Source organism: Gopherus flavomarginatus, chromosome 2, assembly GCF_025201925.1.
Source record: "Gopherus flavomarginatus isolate rGopFla2 chromosome 2, rGopFla2.mat.asm, whole genome shotgun sequence".
NCBI classification, from domain to species: domain Eukaryota; kingdom Metazoa; phylum Chordata; order Testudines; family Testudinidae; genus Gopherus; species Gopherus flavomarginatus.
Window position 1 is genome coordinate 86,662,821 of NC_066618.1, and position 18,935 is coordinate 86,681,755.

Sequence of the window (18,935 nt, forward strand, 5' to 3'; positions counted from 1 at the left end):
TCCTAATAATTTTTGTTGCCGTTCTCCATGCTTTTTCCAATTTTAATTTTGTTTTGTTTTGAGATGGGGTGCCCAGAACTGCATGCAGTATTCTAGGTATTGGAGTACCATAGATTTATATCATGACATTATTATTCTGTCTTACTATCTATCCCTTTCCTAATGGTTCCTAACATTGTTAGCTCTTTTGACTGCTGCTGCACATTGAATAGAAGTTTTTCAGAGAACCATCTGACCCCAAGATCTTTTTTTTTTTTTTTAAACGTATTTGAGTATACAAGTGTACTTCGGTCATCCCATAGAAGAATGTGGCAAATATATTTTACATAACATTTTTAATTCATACGTTATAGGCTGTGTATTTAAATTCAACATTTTGATCAGTTGGTCTTAAAGCATTATTATTCAGAAGAACAAATTACTTTAGATGTATTTTCCTGCCAAGGTCTTTATTCCTGTTTGGCTCCTTGATGAGTAAGGGGCTACTCATAGCACCTGAAAGGAGGAATGCACTGACTACCACAGTGCTTGCTTACTTTTAAAGGAAAAATGGAGTTTTCTAGTATTTGTATTATCTCAATTTCAGTGAAAGAGCATTAATTCCACAAAAAATATTAATATAAAAAAGCACTTCTTTCCAAAGATTAAAACAACACCCCCTAGCCCCAAAATATCCTAATGTCCTACATGTTTGGTTAATGTGTTTCAAGAAAATTTCACAACATTGAAGAAAAGTACCTTAGTGATCATCTCTCCAAATGCAATATCACCCATTACATTAACATACTGTACCAAATATTTTTCCTCACATGATATGCCATGTAATCATTGGTTTTGGTCCACCCTGACAAATTTGGTTAGTTCTAAAAGAAATAACAAACACCAACATATGTAGTAGCTCAAAGAGAGACTTTTGCCCCACATCTCTTTGTCTGGCTCACTGAAAGTAAAGCAGAAAGGTCTGACCAGTCCTGCCATTGGTTTGTAACCAGACAATGTCGTAGACAAAGAATTTGCTTTTATTAATTAATATGAGCAAAATGTAAATGCTGGATGATCTCCAGTTGCACTACATTCTTTTTTGCTGAGATCTCCAAAAAGACCCATGTGGTAAAAATGTCCAGATTCTTTAACACTGAAATGTCAAGATATATTAAGTTGTGATTTCAAACAGCTGAACTTCCTTCTGTCTCACACAGGGTTTTTTTTGGTTTTTGTTTGGTTTTTTGCCCTCTGCTTCCTGCACTGATGGATTTCAGTGTCCACCATTCATGTGACTTTTTTTCTTGCTTTCTAGTGTCTGCCAAAAAACAGGTAGCAGGTTAGACTTTCTGCATTTCAATCTGTTGGTGGTGATGGGGATGTCTAGCCTGACCTTTTCCGTTCAATTTATATACAGAACTCTTCTGTTGCCGTTTTTTGAAACACCACACCGCCAGTATAGATACAAACAGTAATAAACATAGAACAATCACAGTGATAGCTATCATGGGACCTTTACTCGGGCTAGGACAATTCTCTCCTACGCAAGGTTCAGAAGTGGGAAGAAGTTTTTCTCCTGTGCCATCAGTGAGATTTTCTTGCTCAAGAAATTCATTAGACAATGAGTTAGTAAAGACCTCCTGAGTTGGTATAGTGGCTGCTGCTTGTGTTGAGTATGCTGTTGTTTCTTCTGTCTCTGGATATGGAATGTGGTCAATGGTACTGACTGTTGTAGAGGTTTTCAATGTAGCAGTTTTCAAGCTAGGGCAGTCATGCTGTGTAGTTGTTGTAGTAGACTCCCGAGTCACAAATCCCAAAGATGTAGTTGCATGATACCTGATCACATCCTCAGAGCCCTTGCTAGCACTCACGTTCTCGGGAGCACTCGTTGGTGTTAGTACTAATGGTACTTCTTTGATCCCATAATCGTGCATCCTTGTTGGGGCTGCCACAATCTGTGTTAAATCCTTGTCTGGGGCTGGATTACTGTTGCCTGCTTTCCTAACTTCAACATGATTTGGTTGATCAGTTGTAAGGCTAATGTCATCTTCTGTTCCCATTGATCCATCAACCTTATCCTCCTCTTCGTCATCCTCCACTGCTTCCTGAGTTACAGGGTAACCATCTAACCAGGATTCATCAGTATTGGTGACTGTATCTTTCATTGTCTTTGTATCATTGTTCACAAAAACAGGTCCAATGTGGAAATCCTTGCTGTCATAAATCATTTTGTTGCCAGGTTCATTATAGATGGTTTTCACTCCAATGTGGTTGTTGCCATCAGAAAATAGTGTTTTAGTGGCATCGTTTGTGTCTTTGTCAGATTCAGGTTCATTGAAAGACTCTGCAGGGAACCAAAACAAGTGTTTTTGGCTCAGCAATGATACAGGTGATTCAGTTGGTGTCTTCCTTCCTTTCTCAGTAGAATCTATACCCTGAGTAACATCTTTGCTGCTTCCAACTCTTTCTGCCTCTGTTTCTTTAGGGTGGGAAAACTCCTGCTCTTGTTCCTCCTCCCCTTCCTCTTTGCCATGCTCTTCCTCATGCCCAGCCACAGGCATAGACCTGTCATCAGGAAAATTATCTTCATAGTCAATGTGTGCCTCAGTCTCATCTGAAAAAGTTTTTTTTTTAAAGTTTAATTTGGTAGAAAAAACGCTGGGCTCCTAGAATGAAGATTTGTTGTTATGCTGTGCATTAAGTGTTGTGTAGTGGTGTCCCTTAAAACATGGCTTACCATATTTTATATGTTGTTCTGCCTTTCATTGAAATATAAGTGGTCACCATAACTCTGATATATTATAGCAAGTTATATACAGTTTGGATAATGTTGCTACAATTTTAACTTTAAATTTACTGACTTTCCAACACTCTTAAAAAAGCACATAGAATTTATTATGCCCCCAGTTAAAGTTGTATACATGTTTCCACTCTAAAGAACCTTTTCAGTTGCTTATAATTTTATCAAGCGTTCACCTTTTAGACTATTTTCCAACTCTGCTCCCTGAGGGCAACATTTAAAAATTTTTAGCAAAACAGTTCAGGTGTTTTCAAGCAGGGTGAATAAATGGGAGGAAAAAAGACAATTCTGCTTTTGTTTCAAAAGTTTCAAACTTTTAAAAATAGTCCTAAATATTTATGGGAAAATATTCCCTGGAACACATGCCTTCCAGTGGTCTGGTGAAAATTAATTTTTATTGGCCCAATTTATGAAGGTTTAAATATATATGTATGTGTGTATATAATGTCATCTATTATGCAAAATGTTATCTTTTTATTTTAAAAAAAAATGCTCTCCCAGTGTTCCACTGACACTCTGCCTATGCATATGTGAATTGATAGGAATCAGGGCCGGCTTTAGGCCTATTCCACCAATTCCCCCGAATCGGGCCCCGCGCCTAAGAGGGCCCCGCGCCCAGTGAGAATCCCTTCCCTGGCTAGAGGTGCTTTTTTAATTTTTACTCACCAGGCGGCACTTCGGGTCTTCAGTGGCACTTCGGCGGCGGGTCCTTTGCTTGCTCTGGGTCTTTGGCGGCACTTCGGCGGTGGGTCCTTCAGTGCCACTGAAGACCTGGAGCGAGTGAAGGACCCACCGCTGAAGTGCCACCGAAGACTCAGAACACCGCCCAGTGAGTACAAGTCCCACGTGTTTTTTTACATGTGTGGTTTTTTTTGTGTTTTTAAGTCATCCCTGCCGGGGCCTTGTCGAAACTGTTCGAATTGGGCCCCGCACTTCCTAAAGCCGGCCCTGATAGGAATTTCTCATCCATATGTGATCAGGTAATTGACTGATGTATACATGCAAAGAGGTAAAGTTAAGGTTCACAGGCATTTCATGATCCCTGAGTGTTTTACTTTGCAGCCTTACACAATCAACATTGATATTTCAATTAAATGGTCACTTAGTGTTGGGGTTTAATATTACCAACCATAATACCCCTTTTAAAGCTTTTTTCTGGGAACAATATTCCATTGTCAGAAACTGCTTCCCAATGATTAGTACTGCCAAATTTATAAAAGTCAAACCTGGTGCTGTTTTTATACCAAATATCAACAAGACAAAGGGATGGTGTTGAAATCCTGGGCCTATTGAAGTCAGAGTTTTGCCATTGACTTCTAAAGGGCCAGGATTTCACTTGGAATCTCTAATGCTAGACCACCGTATGCAACAAAAAGTATATCACTGCTGACTGTGTAAAAACAGCCTGCTCTTATCAAGGTATTCTTCAAGGAAAGACCAAAACAATTTCTAGAATACATTGCTAAAAATCTACTTTCGAAGAGGTATAGTATTTGATGTATTTGACCCTGAAGGGTCAAACTAAGTCTTGACTATTGAATTCAATGGGAGTTTGCCTCAGAAAGGCCTATCAGATTAGGCCCTATAAATGAGGAATGATATTGCCACTGAAATACAGTCAGCTCTTTAGTAGAAGGGTAGCAGCCCTGGGGCGCTTTGCATTCTGCACAAGAACAGAGTAAGTGAAATTCTGGCTAGGGATACACAGGGAAACCCTTGATCTTCTGAGATATGCGATGAGATTTTGTCCATGCAGAGCAGACAGGACCTCCGTTTTGAAAGGTCTCATCTGGAAAACACTCACTGTATGTGATATGGATCTGTATTTATGTACCTCAGAAGAATGAAAGCCTTGCCTGCTTGGATTTTCATAGACTCTAGGTAGGACTGGAAGGGATCTCGAGAGGTCATCGAGTCCAGTCCCCTGCCCTCATGGCAGGACCAAATACTGTCTAAACCATCCCTGATAGACATTTATCTAACCTACTCTTAAATATCTCCAGAGATGGAGATTCCACAACCTCCCTAGGCAATTTATTCCAGTGTTTAACCACTCTGACAGTTAGGAACTTTTTCTTAATGTCCAACCTAAATCTCCCTTGCTGCAGTTTAAGCCCATTGCTTCTTGCTCTATCATTAGAGGCTAAGGTGAACAAGTTTTCTCCATCCTCCTGATGACACCCTTTTAGATACCTGAAAACTGCTATCATATCCCCTCTCAGTCTTCTCTTTTCCAAACTAAACAAACCCGATTCTTTCAGCCTTCCTTTGTAGGTCATGTATAGATATATATCTATAGTGCCGGGTATGTAAATAGTGATGACTAGACTTCAGAATAATGCCCTCGGCCATCACCAATTGGACTACACATCTATTTCAATAAATAGATAACCAACAGGGCTGCTGGAACAATTTTTCTTTTGGGGGTGCTGAGAGCCATTGAATCGGACTGTAAAGCTTGTATATAATGGAAACTACTTCAATCCAGGAGGTGCTGCAGCACCCCCAGCATCCCTAGTTCCAGAACCTATGGTTACCCAAGAACAATCAAGTGCAATATAGGGGAAATAACATAATGTCTGAGTCTGATATAGAGACACTGCCCCAGCTCTATCATCCCCACTACTCATTTCACAACAGCCTGAAATAATCAAGGCTTACAACACTAAACAAAAGTTTCAATTAAAGACAAAAAATAGAAGACTGCATTACTATTAATATTTCTGCTGTTAACTGAAAAATAATTACAGTCCAATGAAAATTTTGCTATCTGGGCAGGATGCCTGATTCTGAGCTCACACCAGTTTTACTCAATTGAAAGTTGATGCAATTTCTCCTGGTTTGTGCTGGCATACGAGCCTAGAGAACCATGCCTAGAATCTGGAAAATAAACTGAATCAGAAAAACCAAAGACTGTTTAGCCTTCAGTGGAGATAGTGAAGCCATGACCCTGAGCCTAGCGAGAGGCAGGAAAGAAATCAATAAGAGGAAACTATAAATGCATCAGTCTATAATGTACAAAGTGTTGTGTGTTTACTGTCTTGTTATAGGCTAACAACTTAGGGTAGATTCTTGACTGAGGCCTGTCTCAGATTCTCCTTCCCTGGTCCCAAAGCATGTAAGAGAGCTGTGCCCTTGTGCTGACTTACACTATGAGGGATAATGTATAGCTTCACTCTCCCCAACTCCTTCCCCTAACACACTCCCTGCTTCCCCTCATAACAAGGGGTTAGGATGTGTCTGATGTAGGAAGCAGATACACCAGCAGAGAATTATCCCAACACAAAGAAACTTCTCCACTGGCCCTCTGTGGTCAGTTAAAAACATGGGAAAACTTCCATCCGATGCAGAGTGGATTTAGCAGACAGGAGAATTCAGCCCTTTAAAGCACGAACATTTCTGGTAGGACATAAATTCGTCTAACTGTTCATAAAATGTGCTTGTGCAGTCTTTCATATCCTAGCTGCTATTTGGAAGATTACCAGAATATTAAATCAACAGGTTTGTAAAATAAAAACATATATAAATTGTCAACAAAACATAAAACAGTTACAACATGCCAGCCTCAATACCTTAATTCCCTTCTCCCACTCATGTATTTTTCCACAGTGCCCTCTGGAAAGAATGCCTCATGCCAGCTTGCCAAGCCACCACCTCCTACTTACTAAAATCCCTCCTAAAAGAAATACTTGTGTGTGATGCCTGTTACAACCTGGCTCAGTCACCCTCTGTTTTTTGACCCAACATGCTTCTAAGCCACTGTGGACTGCACAGTCCAACTGCACGTGAGGATGGGGGACAGCAAGCAACAGAGGGAGGCGGGAAGATGGAGTGAGTGGGCTGGGGCCTTGGAGAAGGGGCGGGGCAAGGGTGTTTGGTTTTGTTTGGTCAGAAAGTTGGCAACCCTACAACTGTCCTGGAACCAGGACCTCAGACCTTCTGAGCTGCATAGGCCTGTCTATGCAATGTTTTGGAGCATGTGGGAATGAGCCTCCTAGCCCAAGTCAACAGACTCATGCTGGGTGCTCTAAAATTTGAAGTTACAGGTCAGGATGGAGTTCTGAAGCCTAGCAGGGTTACCAATTTTGGTTGGAAAGAATCCTGTGGCACCTTATAGACTAACAGACGTTTTGGAGCATGAGCTATCGTGGGTGAATACCCACTTCATTGGATGCATGTAGTGGAAATTTCCAGGGGCAGGTATATATATGCAAGCAAGAAGCAAGCTAGAGATAACGAGGTTATTCACCCACGAAAGCTCATGCTCCAAAAGGTCTGTTAGTCTATAAGGTGCCACAGGATTCTTTGCTGCTTTTACAGATCCAGACTAACATGGCTACCCCTCTGATACCTGAATTTTGGTTGGATGTATTCCAGGAGATTTCATCACATGACATAATCTTTAATTTCTGGAAGTCTCCAGGACAAACCTGAAGGGTTGGCAACCATAACACATAGGGAAGGGAGTGAGCTTTAGAGACCAAGCTCCATGCCAACACTAAACTTCAAAACTTTGTCTATGCAGCTGCTTTTAGAGGCCCACTCACCTGAGTCTGGCAATGCAGGCTCTCAGATTTGCTCCCAGGGGCTCCAAACTGGTGGGTAGACATCCTCCTTTTTGCTTACACATGCTCCCCCTCTACCCCAGAGATCCACCCTGACTTCTAGTTCAATTCTTTTGGGGAAAACATGGTAGGAAGGCAAGGAACATGGTTTATAAGGGAATTTCTTAACCTGTTCTTAAAAAGCACTAGAGATTAACAGATTTTTGCAAAATAAAAGTCCTGAGATGCAGCTCCAGCTCCGCTCCTGTCTGCTTTCATCCATTCTGTGAGGTAGAGCAGGTCTTGTCAGTGTTTCAGGCTAGGCAGAGTCCTTCCTGCCTTCTCTCTCTCTTTCCAGCCCAATCTGCTTGCACATGGAGATGGAGGGCTCTGATTCACAGAGAAGCACTTCAACACAATCTCTCTTTTTGCAATGTGCTTCTCTGGCATGCTTGATCATTTTACGTCCTCATGTTAGAATCATAGAATCATAGGGTTGGGAGGGACCTCAGGAGGTCATCTAGTCCAACCCCCTGCTCAAAGCAGGACCTAATCCCCAACTAAATCATCCCCGCTAGGGCTTTGTCAAGCCTGACCTTAAAAAGCTCTAAGGAAGGAGATTCCACCACCTCCGTAGGTAACCCATTCCAGTGCTTCACCACCCTCTTAGTGAAAAAGTTTTCCTAATATCCAACCTAAACCTCCCCACTGCAACTTGAGACCATTGCTCCTTGTTCTGTCATCTGGTACCACTGAGGACAGTCTAGATCCATCCTCTTTGGAACCCCCTTTCAGGTAGTTGAAAGCAGCTATCAAATCCCTCCTCATTCTTCTCTTCTGCAGACTAAACAATCCCAGTTCTCTCAGCTTCTCGTAAATCATGTGCTCCAGCCCCCTCATCATTTTTGTTGCTCTGCGCTGGACTCTTTCCAATTTTTCCACAACCTTCTTGTAGTGTGGGGCCCAAAACTGGACACAGTACTCCAGATGAGGCCTCACCAATGCCAAATAGAGGGGAATGATCACGTTCCTCGATCTGCTGGCAATGCTCCTACTGATACAGCCCAAAATGCCGTTAACCTTCTTGGCAACAAGGGCACACTGTTGACTCATATCTAGCTTCTCATCGACTGTAACCTGTAGGTCCTTTTCTGCAGAATTACTGCCTAGCCACTCAGTCCCTAGTTTGTAGCAGTGCATGGGATTTTTCCTTCCTAAGTGCAGGACTGCACTTGTCCTTGTTGAACCTCAGATTTCTTTTGGCCCAATCCTCTAATTTGTCTAAGTCTCTCTGTATCCTGTCCCTACCCGCCAGCATATCTGCCACTCATCCCAGTTTAGTGTCATCTGCAAACTTGCTGAGGGTGCAATCCATGCCATCCTCCAGATCATTAATAAAGATATTGAACAAAACCAGCCCCAGGACTGATCCTGGGGCACTCTGGTTCATACTGGCTGCCAACTAGACATGGAGCCATTGATCATTACCCGTTGAGCCTGACGATCTAACCAGCTTTCTATCCACCTTATAGTCCATTCATCCAGCCCATACCTCTTTAACTTGCTGGCAAGAATACTATGGGAGACCATATCAAAGGTTTTGCTAAAGTCAAGGAAAAACATGTCCACTGCTCTCCCCTCCTCCACAGAGTCAGTCATCTCATTATAGAAGGCAATTAGGTTACTCAGGCATGACTTGCCCTTGGTGAATCAATGCTGACTGTTCCTGATCACTTTCCTCTCCTCAAAGTGCTTCAGAATTGACCTGCTCCATGATTTTTCCAGGGACTGTTCTCGTGTTATGAAACATGGCAAATAGGAGCACACAGTTTACCTTGTCTGCCATTAATTATTTTGTAAGCCTATATTCCCTCTTACCCATCTCTTCTCTAAACAGTCCCAGTCTCTCTTCGTATGGAAATTTTTACATGTCTCTAATTAGTTTTTATACCTAGCTTTGAAAGCCTTCTACTTCTAAAATATCCTTTTTGAGATAAGTTGACCACAGTAATCCAGGTGAAATGAGGGTGTAACATTGATTTTACATGTTAGTGTTTAGCCAACCAGTCCCCCACCCCTCCATACTCTTTTTCTCTCTCTCTTTCCCTATGTGTGGTGTAGCCTCCTTATCTGTTTTTCAGATAGGAAGTTCTTCAGGCCAGGAGCTTTATTTTGTGTACAGATGCTCCCCGACTTATGCAACCATTCCGTTCCAGAATACCTTGCATAACCAAATTTTGCGTAAGTTGGAAACGTATACCTGACCATTGTATCCCACTCCCCCCCACCGAAAAACAAAAACAAACAAAAAAACCACTCCTAGCTTATGGAACTTTTTCCGTAAGTGTGGATTTGCGTAAGTCAGGTTTGCATAACGCGGGGGCGTGTCTGTATTGAACAGCACAGATCACTTTGTCAATGTTAAATAATAGTAATAAATGGTCTTGCTATATAAAATGAAATTCTTTCTTTTCAGAATCTCACTTGAAATACATTTTCTGTTGTTTAGGATTTTTCTACTGAAATATCTAAGTCAAATAATAGCATGAGCTCTTAATAAAATGTTAGTCTCCAATCAAGTACCCAGAATTTGTTCTCTCTCGGCCCAATCCTGCTCAAAAATCATTTGGTCTTTTACCAATTACTTAACTGGAAACAGGAACAAGCACATTTGTATTTTTTATTAGGGGCTCCTAACTTTACTGTACAGTATCTACTGCCCATGCATACTTAAGTCTTATTCCTTTAGGGCTAGTCTACACTAGCAATGTTAAAGCGCTGCCGCAGCACTACTTTAACATGATTTGTGTGGTTATGGCAGAGCACTCTCCTGGTGCTCTAAAAAAACCACCTCCACGAGGGGCAAAGCTGCCAGCACTGGGAGCACAGCTTTGTTTTTTCATCCCCCTGAGCAAGAATGTTGCAGTGCTATAAATTGTCAGTGCAGACAAGCCCTTAGATAATTATTGTGGTCCAGGTTGTAAAGCTACTATAACATATTCTCATATGCAATGTCTGCTGTTTGTATAGTTTATAGCAAAGAAGACTATATACATAACTAATGTTAGCTTAGGGGATGCCAGAATGAAAGGATCTATTAATCTCTTTAAACATCAAAGGAAGCATTGCCCTGAAGTTTTGGCCTCATATAGCCCTGGATTGCTTCCCGTAGTGGTAGTAGTAGCCCATTCTTTCTTCTTGGTTTTAGACCTCTAGATGAGGCCTACATTTGGTATTTAGCAAGTTAATGTTATGAGGACAGCCTTTTTAGCAGCTGTGGACCCTATGTTCCAGGCACTGCTAGCTTACTTTTTACACTCAGTTTTGCTCACTACCTAAGCATTTTTTGGAGCTTTCTACCTTCCAGGTTATAGGATCATAACTGAAGACTAGTGACCAAAGTGTCACTATGTCCACCCCTTATTTAAACAGCTGTAGCCTTTATTTACATGCATTTAAACCAATTACCAGCTGGTTTTAAAGTGGTTGTACCTTTCCTTTTAAGCAGGCTTGGCTTTAAAACTGCTTAAATTGAAAAGCATTGGTCCAAGATTCAAGTCTTTCTCTATTCAGTCAGAGTCCCAAACACACACCTCTCATTACTGCTGTGGACTCAGGGACTAATTAGAGTAAGGGACTACTTAATGTGAGTTAGGAAAGCAGAATCTCACCCTATGGAAATCATAATAATAAATAGCTTCCATTTTTATACCGTACCTTTCATCTAAATCTCAAATTCCTTTCCAAACATTAACAAATTAATTAAGTCTCTTACAATCCTTCTGAAATGGGTATAGTAATATCTATTTGACAGGTGATCATGCTGTGGTATAGAGTTGTGAAGTGATTTGTCTAAGACCACAAAGCGAGTCAGTGCAGAGCTGAAAACAGGAACCAAGGACAGGATTATTTTTTGACAGGCCTGTGAAATATTTTGCCTGTGAGATAATACCACCCTGTTTCTCCCCCCCCACCCCCCCACACACAAAGCAATAGACTTTTGTCCCAACATGTCCCAGAATAATAGTAATTAAAAAATGAACTGACTTTTATTAATTATCCCATTCTGCCTTATTGTGAATTGATAATCTCAGTTTTTAAAAATGATTGTAGTGGGATTATGATAGAATGGGTGAGGTTGTTGAATTTGGCCCATAGTACTTTGGGACGAAAGGTGCTACAGATATTTATTATGAGTGGAATTTTCAAAAACACTTAGTGTGGGCCTCATTCGGCTTCTACTGAAGTCGATGGTAAAATGTACTCCAATGGGAACAAAGCCAGGTCAATGATGAATGTTTTTGAAAACCCCACCTTGTATGTTTCTTTTAGTGGCCAGCACGGTCCTCTCATGAGCTAACAATCTAAAAGGACAAAAAACAGACCAGGGGAAAGCAATAAAATATACATGCAAAAAGATAAAAGTAAAGTCTGGCAAGCATCATTTTAGTTCAAATTTGGGGACAGAGAATTGATATGATTTCTCATATCTGTAATGACTTGTTTTTTAGAACATAAGCTTTTGCGGGTATTTATTCTGTCTGAGCAGTGCCAGATACAATGAGGCCTCTAGGAGCTTTCACAATGTAAGTGTTAATGCTTGTTATTAGTTTTGTCTATATACAGGGGTTCTCAAACTTCTGACAACAAAAATTACTACGTGACGCCAGCAGAAGTAACTAAAGCCTGAGACCAGCTGAGTTCCTACTGCTCCACGTGGGGGGTGGGCGCAAAGCCCGAGCCCCACCACCCTGTTTTGGGGGCCAAAGCCTGAGCCCCACTGCCCCTGGCTGGGGTGGCCAAAGTCTGGGGCTTCAGCCTCAAGCAGGGGATCCGTAACCTGAGCCCTGCACCCAGGGCTGAAGCCCTCGGGCTTTGGCTTTGACGCCCAGTAATGGGGCTCAGGCTTTGGCCCCGGACCCCAGCAAGTCAAACGTCAACCCTGGAAACCCCATTAAAACAGGGTCATGACCCACTTTGTAGTCCCGACTCTCAGTTTGAGAACCATTGGTCTATAATGAACCAATGATTTAGGGCAAAAAAAAGGAACATTGTCACTTAGCAAGTGGTAGTTTCCTTTTCACCCTTTAAGACAGCGAAATACCAGCTTTCAGATCCTTATTATAATCCCAAACTTCAGGATATATTTTCTGAAACGAATACATTCTCTTCACTGCAGCAGAAAAAATAATAAACTGCAAAAACGTATCTTCCTGTTCTCTGCCTAAAGTTGCTTTGTTTGGGTTGAAATCCCTGTGTTTTCAGTTTTAACACAGTGCCCTTTCAGAGTGGGAAATGGCAAGAAAAATAACTATATAGAACCATTTTCCCCCTCAATAATATCTTGATTAAAAAGCATAGTGTTTTACCTCAAGTGTGTAAAACATTTTAGGTCTCTTGCAGCATGTTGCTTTATTAATTTTTGATGTACTTCATTGTATTCACAATCCATTGACTACAACCAAATGTCAAACTTTAGGATTATTTTGTTCAATGTGCTTATGCTAATTCTTTCAAAATCTTTCAGATTGTACACTTATTAATGAATTATTTTTAACCTGGGCAATAGTAACATATGACAAACAAAGCTTGTAGCGTAATCATAATATTATGTAGCTTTTACATGGCACTTTTCATCTGGAAATCTCAAAATGTTTTACAAAGCTGGGTGAGAATAATTATTCTCTTTTTACAGATGGAGACAAAAAAGGGCACAAGGAGGTGAAGTCATTTACCCAAACTCCGAGTGAGTCATTGGCAGCATTGGGACTAGCAACCTGGTTTTTTGATTCCCAGACTTATGTCCTCCTTATTGGTCTATGTGGCCTCTATCTGTAAAAGCATTTAATCTGATTATGTATTTACTCCCTCAGAGCAGTTTCAGAATCAAGTCAGTTGTTTGGAAAATGTCATTTTAATGTAATGGTTTTTCCACACAGGCATTAGATTACAGTATCTTTTTTGTGGTCCCTCATTTCTGACAGGAATCAGCTGCAATAAAAGTTGTGATACATGTTCCCAAAAGTAAACTTTCACTGAAATAGAATCACTTTCCAGCATCAAAGCATCTGAAAAGCTCTGTTCATGGGCCTCTGCTGGAACATTTTCCCCAAAAACATTTAGTGATTATTTTTTCTCTGCTGTACCAGAAAATATCAACAACCAAATATAACCCAACTTCCTTTTAATTCTAATTAAATTCTTTTGATTCATTCTCAGTTTTTTCATAGTTAATTCTAAGGTTGCAACACAGGCTTCCCAGGAGCCTAAATCACCTTTCAAAAGCGACTTATGCATATAGGAGCCTAAGGGCTTGTCTACATAGGAAGCTATTGTGAAATAAGATAGTATGTGACTGTAAAGCACAATAGCTGTTCCTCACTATCTCCTCATATGGACACTCTTATTCCACAGTAAAAGTGTCTTTGTGAATTAAGTTTATCCACAAGAAAGCACTCAATCCAGAATAAAACTGTCCACATGCAGAGCTAGTGAGGAATAGCTATTGCACTTTACATTCACATCCTAGTTTATTTCACTAAAGCTTCTCCATGTAAACAGAGTCTAGGGCACTTTTGAAAATGTAACAGCTGTAGTACTAGTGATGACTCATTTTTACTGAGAACTGCTTTGACTTTTCCTCCTTTTTACCCAGTATCTGACATGAAATATAACTGAGCAGATCCCAAACATTCCAGGTATGTGTATTCTGAAATGGAGACAGTAACACCAATCACTGTATTCCACCATTCCACCATCTGGAATTTTGAGAGTCTCTTTCTGTTTTACTTGTCTGGTCCAGTTGTGTCATGACTGCCCAATCCTTTTTTTAAAAAGTGGAAAGTTCTACCAGAACTAACTTCTTAGAGGTTTGATACTTCTCTGAACAAGCAGTGAAATGTTGACAAGGAAATTCTGAATACTGTTCCAGTTCCAAGCTTTAGTAATTGAATGGAATTATGTACAAAAAGAGAGAGAGAGAAAAAAAAAAGCAAAGGAACTCATTTGAAAATTATGTCAGAAACTATATGCAATGGGCCACTTTGGCTGAGTTATTTTTTATCTAAATTAGAAATAAATCTGGTTGCAGGGACAGATCCTCAGCTAATGTAAATTAAGTCAGTGGCATGTATTACAAATTTATCATGAGTTTTACAATGTTTGGTTTGTTTTCTTAAAGCACTAATTCCTGGAGTAATGTCATTTAGTGAGAATCTTAGCTTTCACTCTGGAAAAAAAAGGAACTATCTAGCCTTTGTGGTTGCAGAGAAAAGCTTTGAAAACATGTCCCAAATCTATCCTAAATGTTTTTTAAAAATAGGAAAATAAAAAGAATCCCAATTTTAAAAAAAGTCCATGATTTTTAAGCAGTTTCATGATTTTTTTTGCAGGGAGGAGTTAACAAACTTAACTTCATGTTGGAACGGTGGAGGAGTTGAGGTAAGATACTATGTAGACCTAGTTGAAAGTATTAGTTACTAGACAAGATACATTTTCTAAAGGTTAAAAGCCAACAGTGCAATCTTGGCTCCATTCTAGTAAATGGCATATCTTCTAATGACTTTAATGGGAAAAGGATTTCACCCGAAGATTGAGAGCCAGAATGTGTAGGATGGGATTTCCAAGAGGGATGTTTATTGGCCTAATTCTGCTTAAGACAACAAGAGTTTTACTAGTGCAGCATTGCCAACCCTAAAAGTTAAAACATCATGAGACAGACCCCCAAAATCACAAGACTTAAAACAAACAAAAAAATAAGACTATTGTCTTTTGTGGGGGGGGGCTGTCTGTTGATTTCTGAACTCCCCCTACCCATACCCACTATATATGAGAGAGAGAATTAGTGTTGCCCACTCCCGAATGTATTGAGTAAAGTGCCTTTGGCTCTGACTGCAGGAGTAATCACTATCTGCCTGATAGCGCGGAACTTCCAGCTTCTCCTCAAACCCCAACATTCTAGTTAAGTTTGTAGCCCCTCATCTCCACATCTGTCCATCGCCCCCAGCAATTAATTACACACTCTCAGCCCCCACATCTGCCTTTCCCCCACAGGCCCCACACCAGCTCTGGGGTCCTTCACCCCCTTCCCAGCCAGGGGGGTGGGGGGAGCTGCAGGTGCTTTTCTCCCCTTTTCCAGGCCTGGGAGGAGGTGGCTGTAGGCTTTCTTCACCCCTTTTCCCCCTTTTTTCTAGGCCTGGTGTTATAAGAATGGTTTTATTGTAGACTCTGCCCCAGACTTCCTGTGTGAGGTGGGCAGATAACTTAACCTATCTGTGCCTTAGCTTTCCCAACCTATAACACTGGAATAAAGCCTATCCACAGGGATATTTAGCATGACTAATACTTGAGCTCCTCCAATCTAAGGTGCTAAATAATTGCAAATTATTATTGGAAAACTTATTTATTTTGAGAAACACCCCTGGGAGAGATCATCAAGATGACCCTAACCCCCAGTACAGCCATTCCATTGACCCAGCTACCACTTCTTAGGGAGGAGGAGGAGGAGCAGGATTACCTTCAACAATGGGAGAATCCCTCCGGTCACTGTAGTAAGTTCCTACGCTGAAGTGCTACAGCTGTGGCACTGTAGCATTTTAAGCGTAGTAGCTACGGTATATACCAAGGCTGAAGGTGAGGGTCAGAAAGGACTGAACACAGAGGGGCAGTGGGAGGGGCTTACCTGCTGATGTCTCACACCAGGAACTGGGCCCAGGGGAACAGTAAGAAGGCTGGAGGAGAGGGGGATGCTCCCCTGGATAGGATGATCTCCCAGCAGAGAGGCTGTGGTGGTTCCCACTGGGAAGAGTGGGTTTGTGCTCCATTTGGAAGGGCTGGGGGGAGGCTACACTAGCAAAAAGACAGAAGAGGACTGAAGAGAGTCAAGGTGTGGTAGGAGGCACTGATGTGTGATCTGTGAGATATCAAAGGGTGAGATGTATTGGGATTTTAATTACTGCATGGACTGGTGTGATCAGTGGAGGCAAGAGAGCCTGGTGTAGAACCCTTGGGTTACCTGAGAGGGAAAACTGAGGTGGGTGCACGGTTGTGCCTAAGACAGAAGCTCTAGGGGTGTAGTCTTGCCATTGCTGCTTCGCTTCGTGACCCCACTTAGCTGCTTTGGTCCTGCAGACAGACTGACCATGCAGCTCCTCTGGCCTCCTCGCAACAGGGGGGGTTGTGGTGCTACTCCTTCCTGGACTCCTCCCTGTGCTTCCTGTCGGTGAAAAGCAAAGAGGGGCAACCAGCACCACAAGGTGACCAGCTAGAGAAGAATGGGGGAATGGACCTAGTGACCCCACTACTGGCAAAGAGAGACAGGCTGGGGTAAACTTGAGAGTCCACCCCAAGCAATAAGGGACTGAGGGAGGCTCCCTATCCCACAGTAAAATGGGGCTAAATGTAGGGGAGTGCCAGAGGCAAGGGAGAATAGGGAGGAAAAATGCAGAAATTCTCTCCATCTCCTCCAACAAGGGAGCAGCTGAGAAACTTGGTACCCTCTGATGGGGCATTAGTGCTTCTCAAGTAGGGGCAGTGAAGGGGAATAAGACACTTCCCTCAGGAGCAAAAGAAAGCAGAATAGAGACCCTCCCCCACCTGTGAATCAGGCATGAGACTGCTAATAAATGAAACAAATGTCTAAGGGGAATAGGGGGGCAGGAGAGGGAAATGGAGACCCCCAAGTGTGTGGAATGGGGTGGGAAAAGATTCCACTGAAGAAAAGAGAGACCCCTGCCCCAATGGGGAATGCCATGAGGAGAGTTAAGTAAGAAGACAGTGGAGCGAGACCCCAGAGAGGGGTAGGAGCTTCCAGTCAGGCCTAAGGAGAGACACTTACAAAGGGAAGGAGAGAGCAACTGCAAAAAGAGCCCCAAGGGGGAAAAGAGAGGTGAGAGCCACCAACCTACGGGACAGGGAAGTGGAGAGACCCACAAGTATGAGGCAGTGAAGCAGATGATCAAATGGTGAAAAGTACCCAAGGCGAGAGAGAGGAATGAAACTGAGTGGGTGGGGGGAAGGGGACTTAGGGCAGACCCCTGGAAGAGGAGACACTCCAGTGAAAGAGGCTGTCAGTGAAGAGAGAGATTCCAGGTGCGAGACTACAGTGACACAACCTAGTGGGAGGGAAGAGAATAGGGCAACAAGAGAGAGGAGGGTGGAGGGAAGGACAGAAAAATTAATCAGCAGAAAAACAAATGCTGAAAATAACAGAAAGAGACAGATGAAGAGATAGAAGAAAATTAAAATGTTGAGTGACAATTGACAAGGAATAGAAGATAAATCATGGGAGACACAGTAAGTTACTATTCTTATCTGGCTAGCACCAATAGTTGCAAGGCACTTTACAGACTGGTATAAATTCAAGGGCCTGCCCTACAGACCTTACAGACTACACAGGTAATGTATAAATGAAGGAAAATAAGTAGTGACGAAAACCAATACACTTGACATTTTGTTTGGATTTATTACTTTACGTTTAAAGAAAGCTCAGTGCCAGAAGAGTACCTGAAAACACATTGATTTTTATATAGCAGGAACCCTCACGTGAAATGATTGTACAGAAGTAGGGGTGTTTGGCTGGTCTGGTTCTATGGGTATTAGAGCCCCAGTGTCCTGGGTATGGGATGCGGGTAACATGCTTTGTTTTATTGTTAACAATGATGCTGACTTCTTCAGTATATTTTTCTATGTTTCTGTGTGCATCTGATGAGAAATGTATGAGAGTATTAAGAGGTTTGGTGCAGGAAAATTAACATTTTAAAGGAACAAATTTTGGCCATGTTGTGGCAATTTATTGAAGTACAGATATAGATAAGCTTCCTTTTTTTGGTTCCAAGTTTTAAAGTTTTTGTAAATTTTCTAAAATTCAGAAAATTGTGCAAACTTTATTCAAAATCTATTGGTGGAAGATGCCTGGTCCTTCTCTCTCTGCCCCCCCCACCCCCTTTTCTTTCTCAGCCTTCCCAAACACTTCTTCAGTTTCCCCTGCTTTGATTGGCTGTCTACAGGTGTGTATGTTGCCCCCAAATTTCCCACTGGTGATGGCAATAATGAAAGCATTAGAGTAGAAAGGGCTGCAAGCATTTTAAGAACTGTGTTGTCTAAGCCTGCTAGGAGCAGAAATATGTGACAAAAATGTTTAAGATGTCAGTGGTTCATTGTCTACACTAGTGCTCCTATCATTGGTGGAGCTGAATAACCGATACTATGTCTACACTACACAGCTTTTAATGACACAGCTGTGTTGCTACAGCCATGCCACTAAAAAGTGCACAGTGTAGATGCTGTTTTTCATCTCTCCTGCCGACAAAAAAACATCCCCCTGAAAGACAAAAGTTTTGCTGACAACAGCACTGTGTTGGCAGGAGCGCTCTCCTGCCGACAAAGCTAATGCTTCTCATTGGGAGTGGAATTTTTTTAACACCTCTGAAAGACAAAAGTTTTGTTGTTCAGTTGCCAGTATAGACAAAGCCTGAGAAACTTTAGATAAAATATCCTGGTGTAGACCAGGTCTAACTGTGAGCTCTTTGTTTTTTGTAGGAAAGATGTCTAAAGAGGGGTGATATGCATCAATTTTAGGTCTGGTCTTACTTAGCATCTTCATTAATGCA

At 41.7% G+C, this 18,935-nt stretch overlaps 1 protein-coding gene across 1 annotated transcript in view; it reads right to left on the reverse strand.

The window, feature by feature from the left end:
• Positions 1-872: 872 nt before the first annotated feature.
• The window catches only part of SUSD5 (sushi domain containing 5), a 72,505-nt gene continuing 54,442 nt past the window's right edge, over positions 873-18,935 (reverse strand). The window contains exon 5 of the mRNA XM_050938004.1: positions 873-2,596. Coding sequence (XP_050793961.1) covers positions 1,323-2,596 — 1,274 coding nt within the window. The 3' untranslated portion in view covers positions 873-1,322. The remainder of the gene's footprint in view (positions 2,597-18,935) is intronic.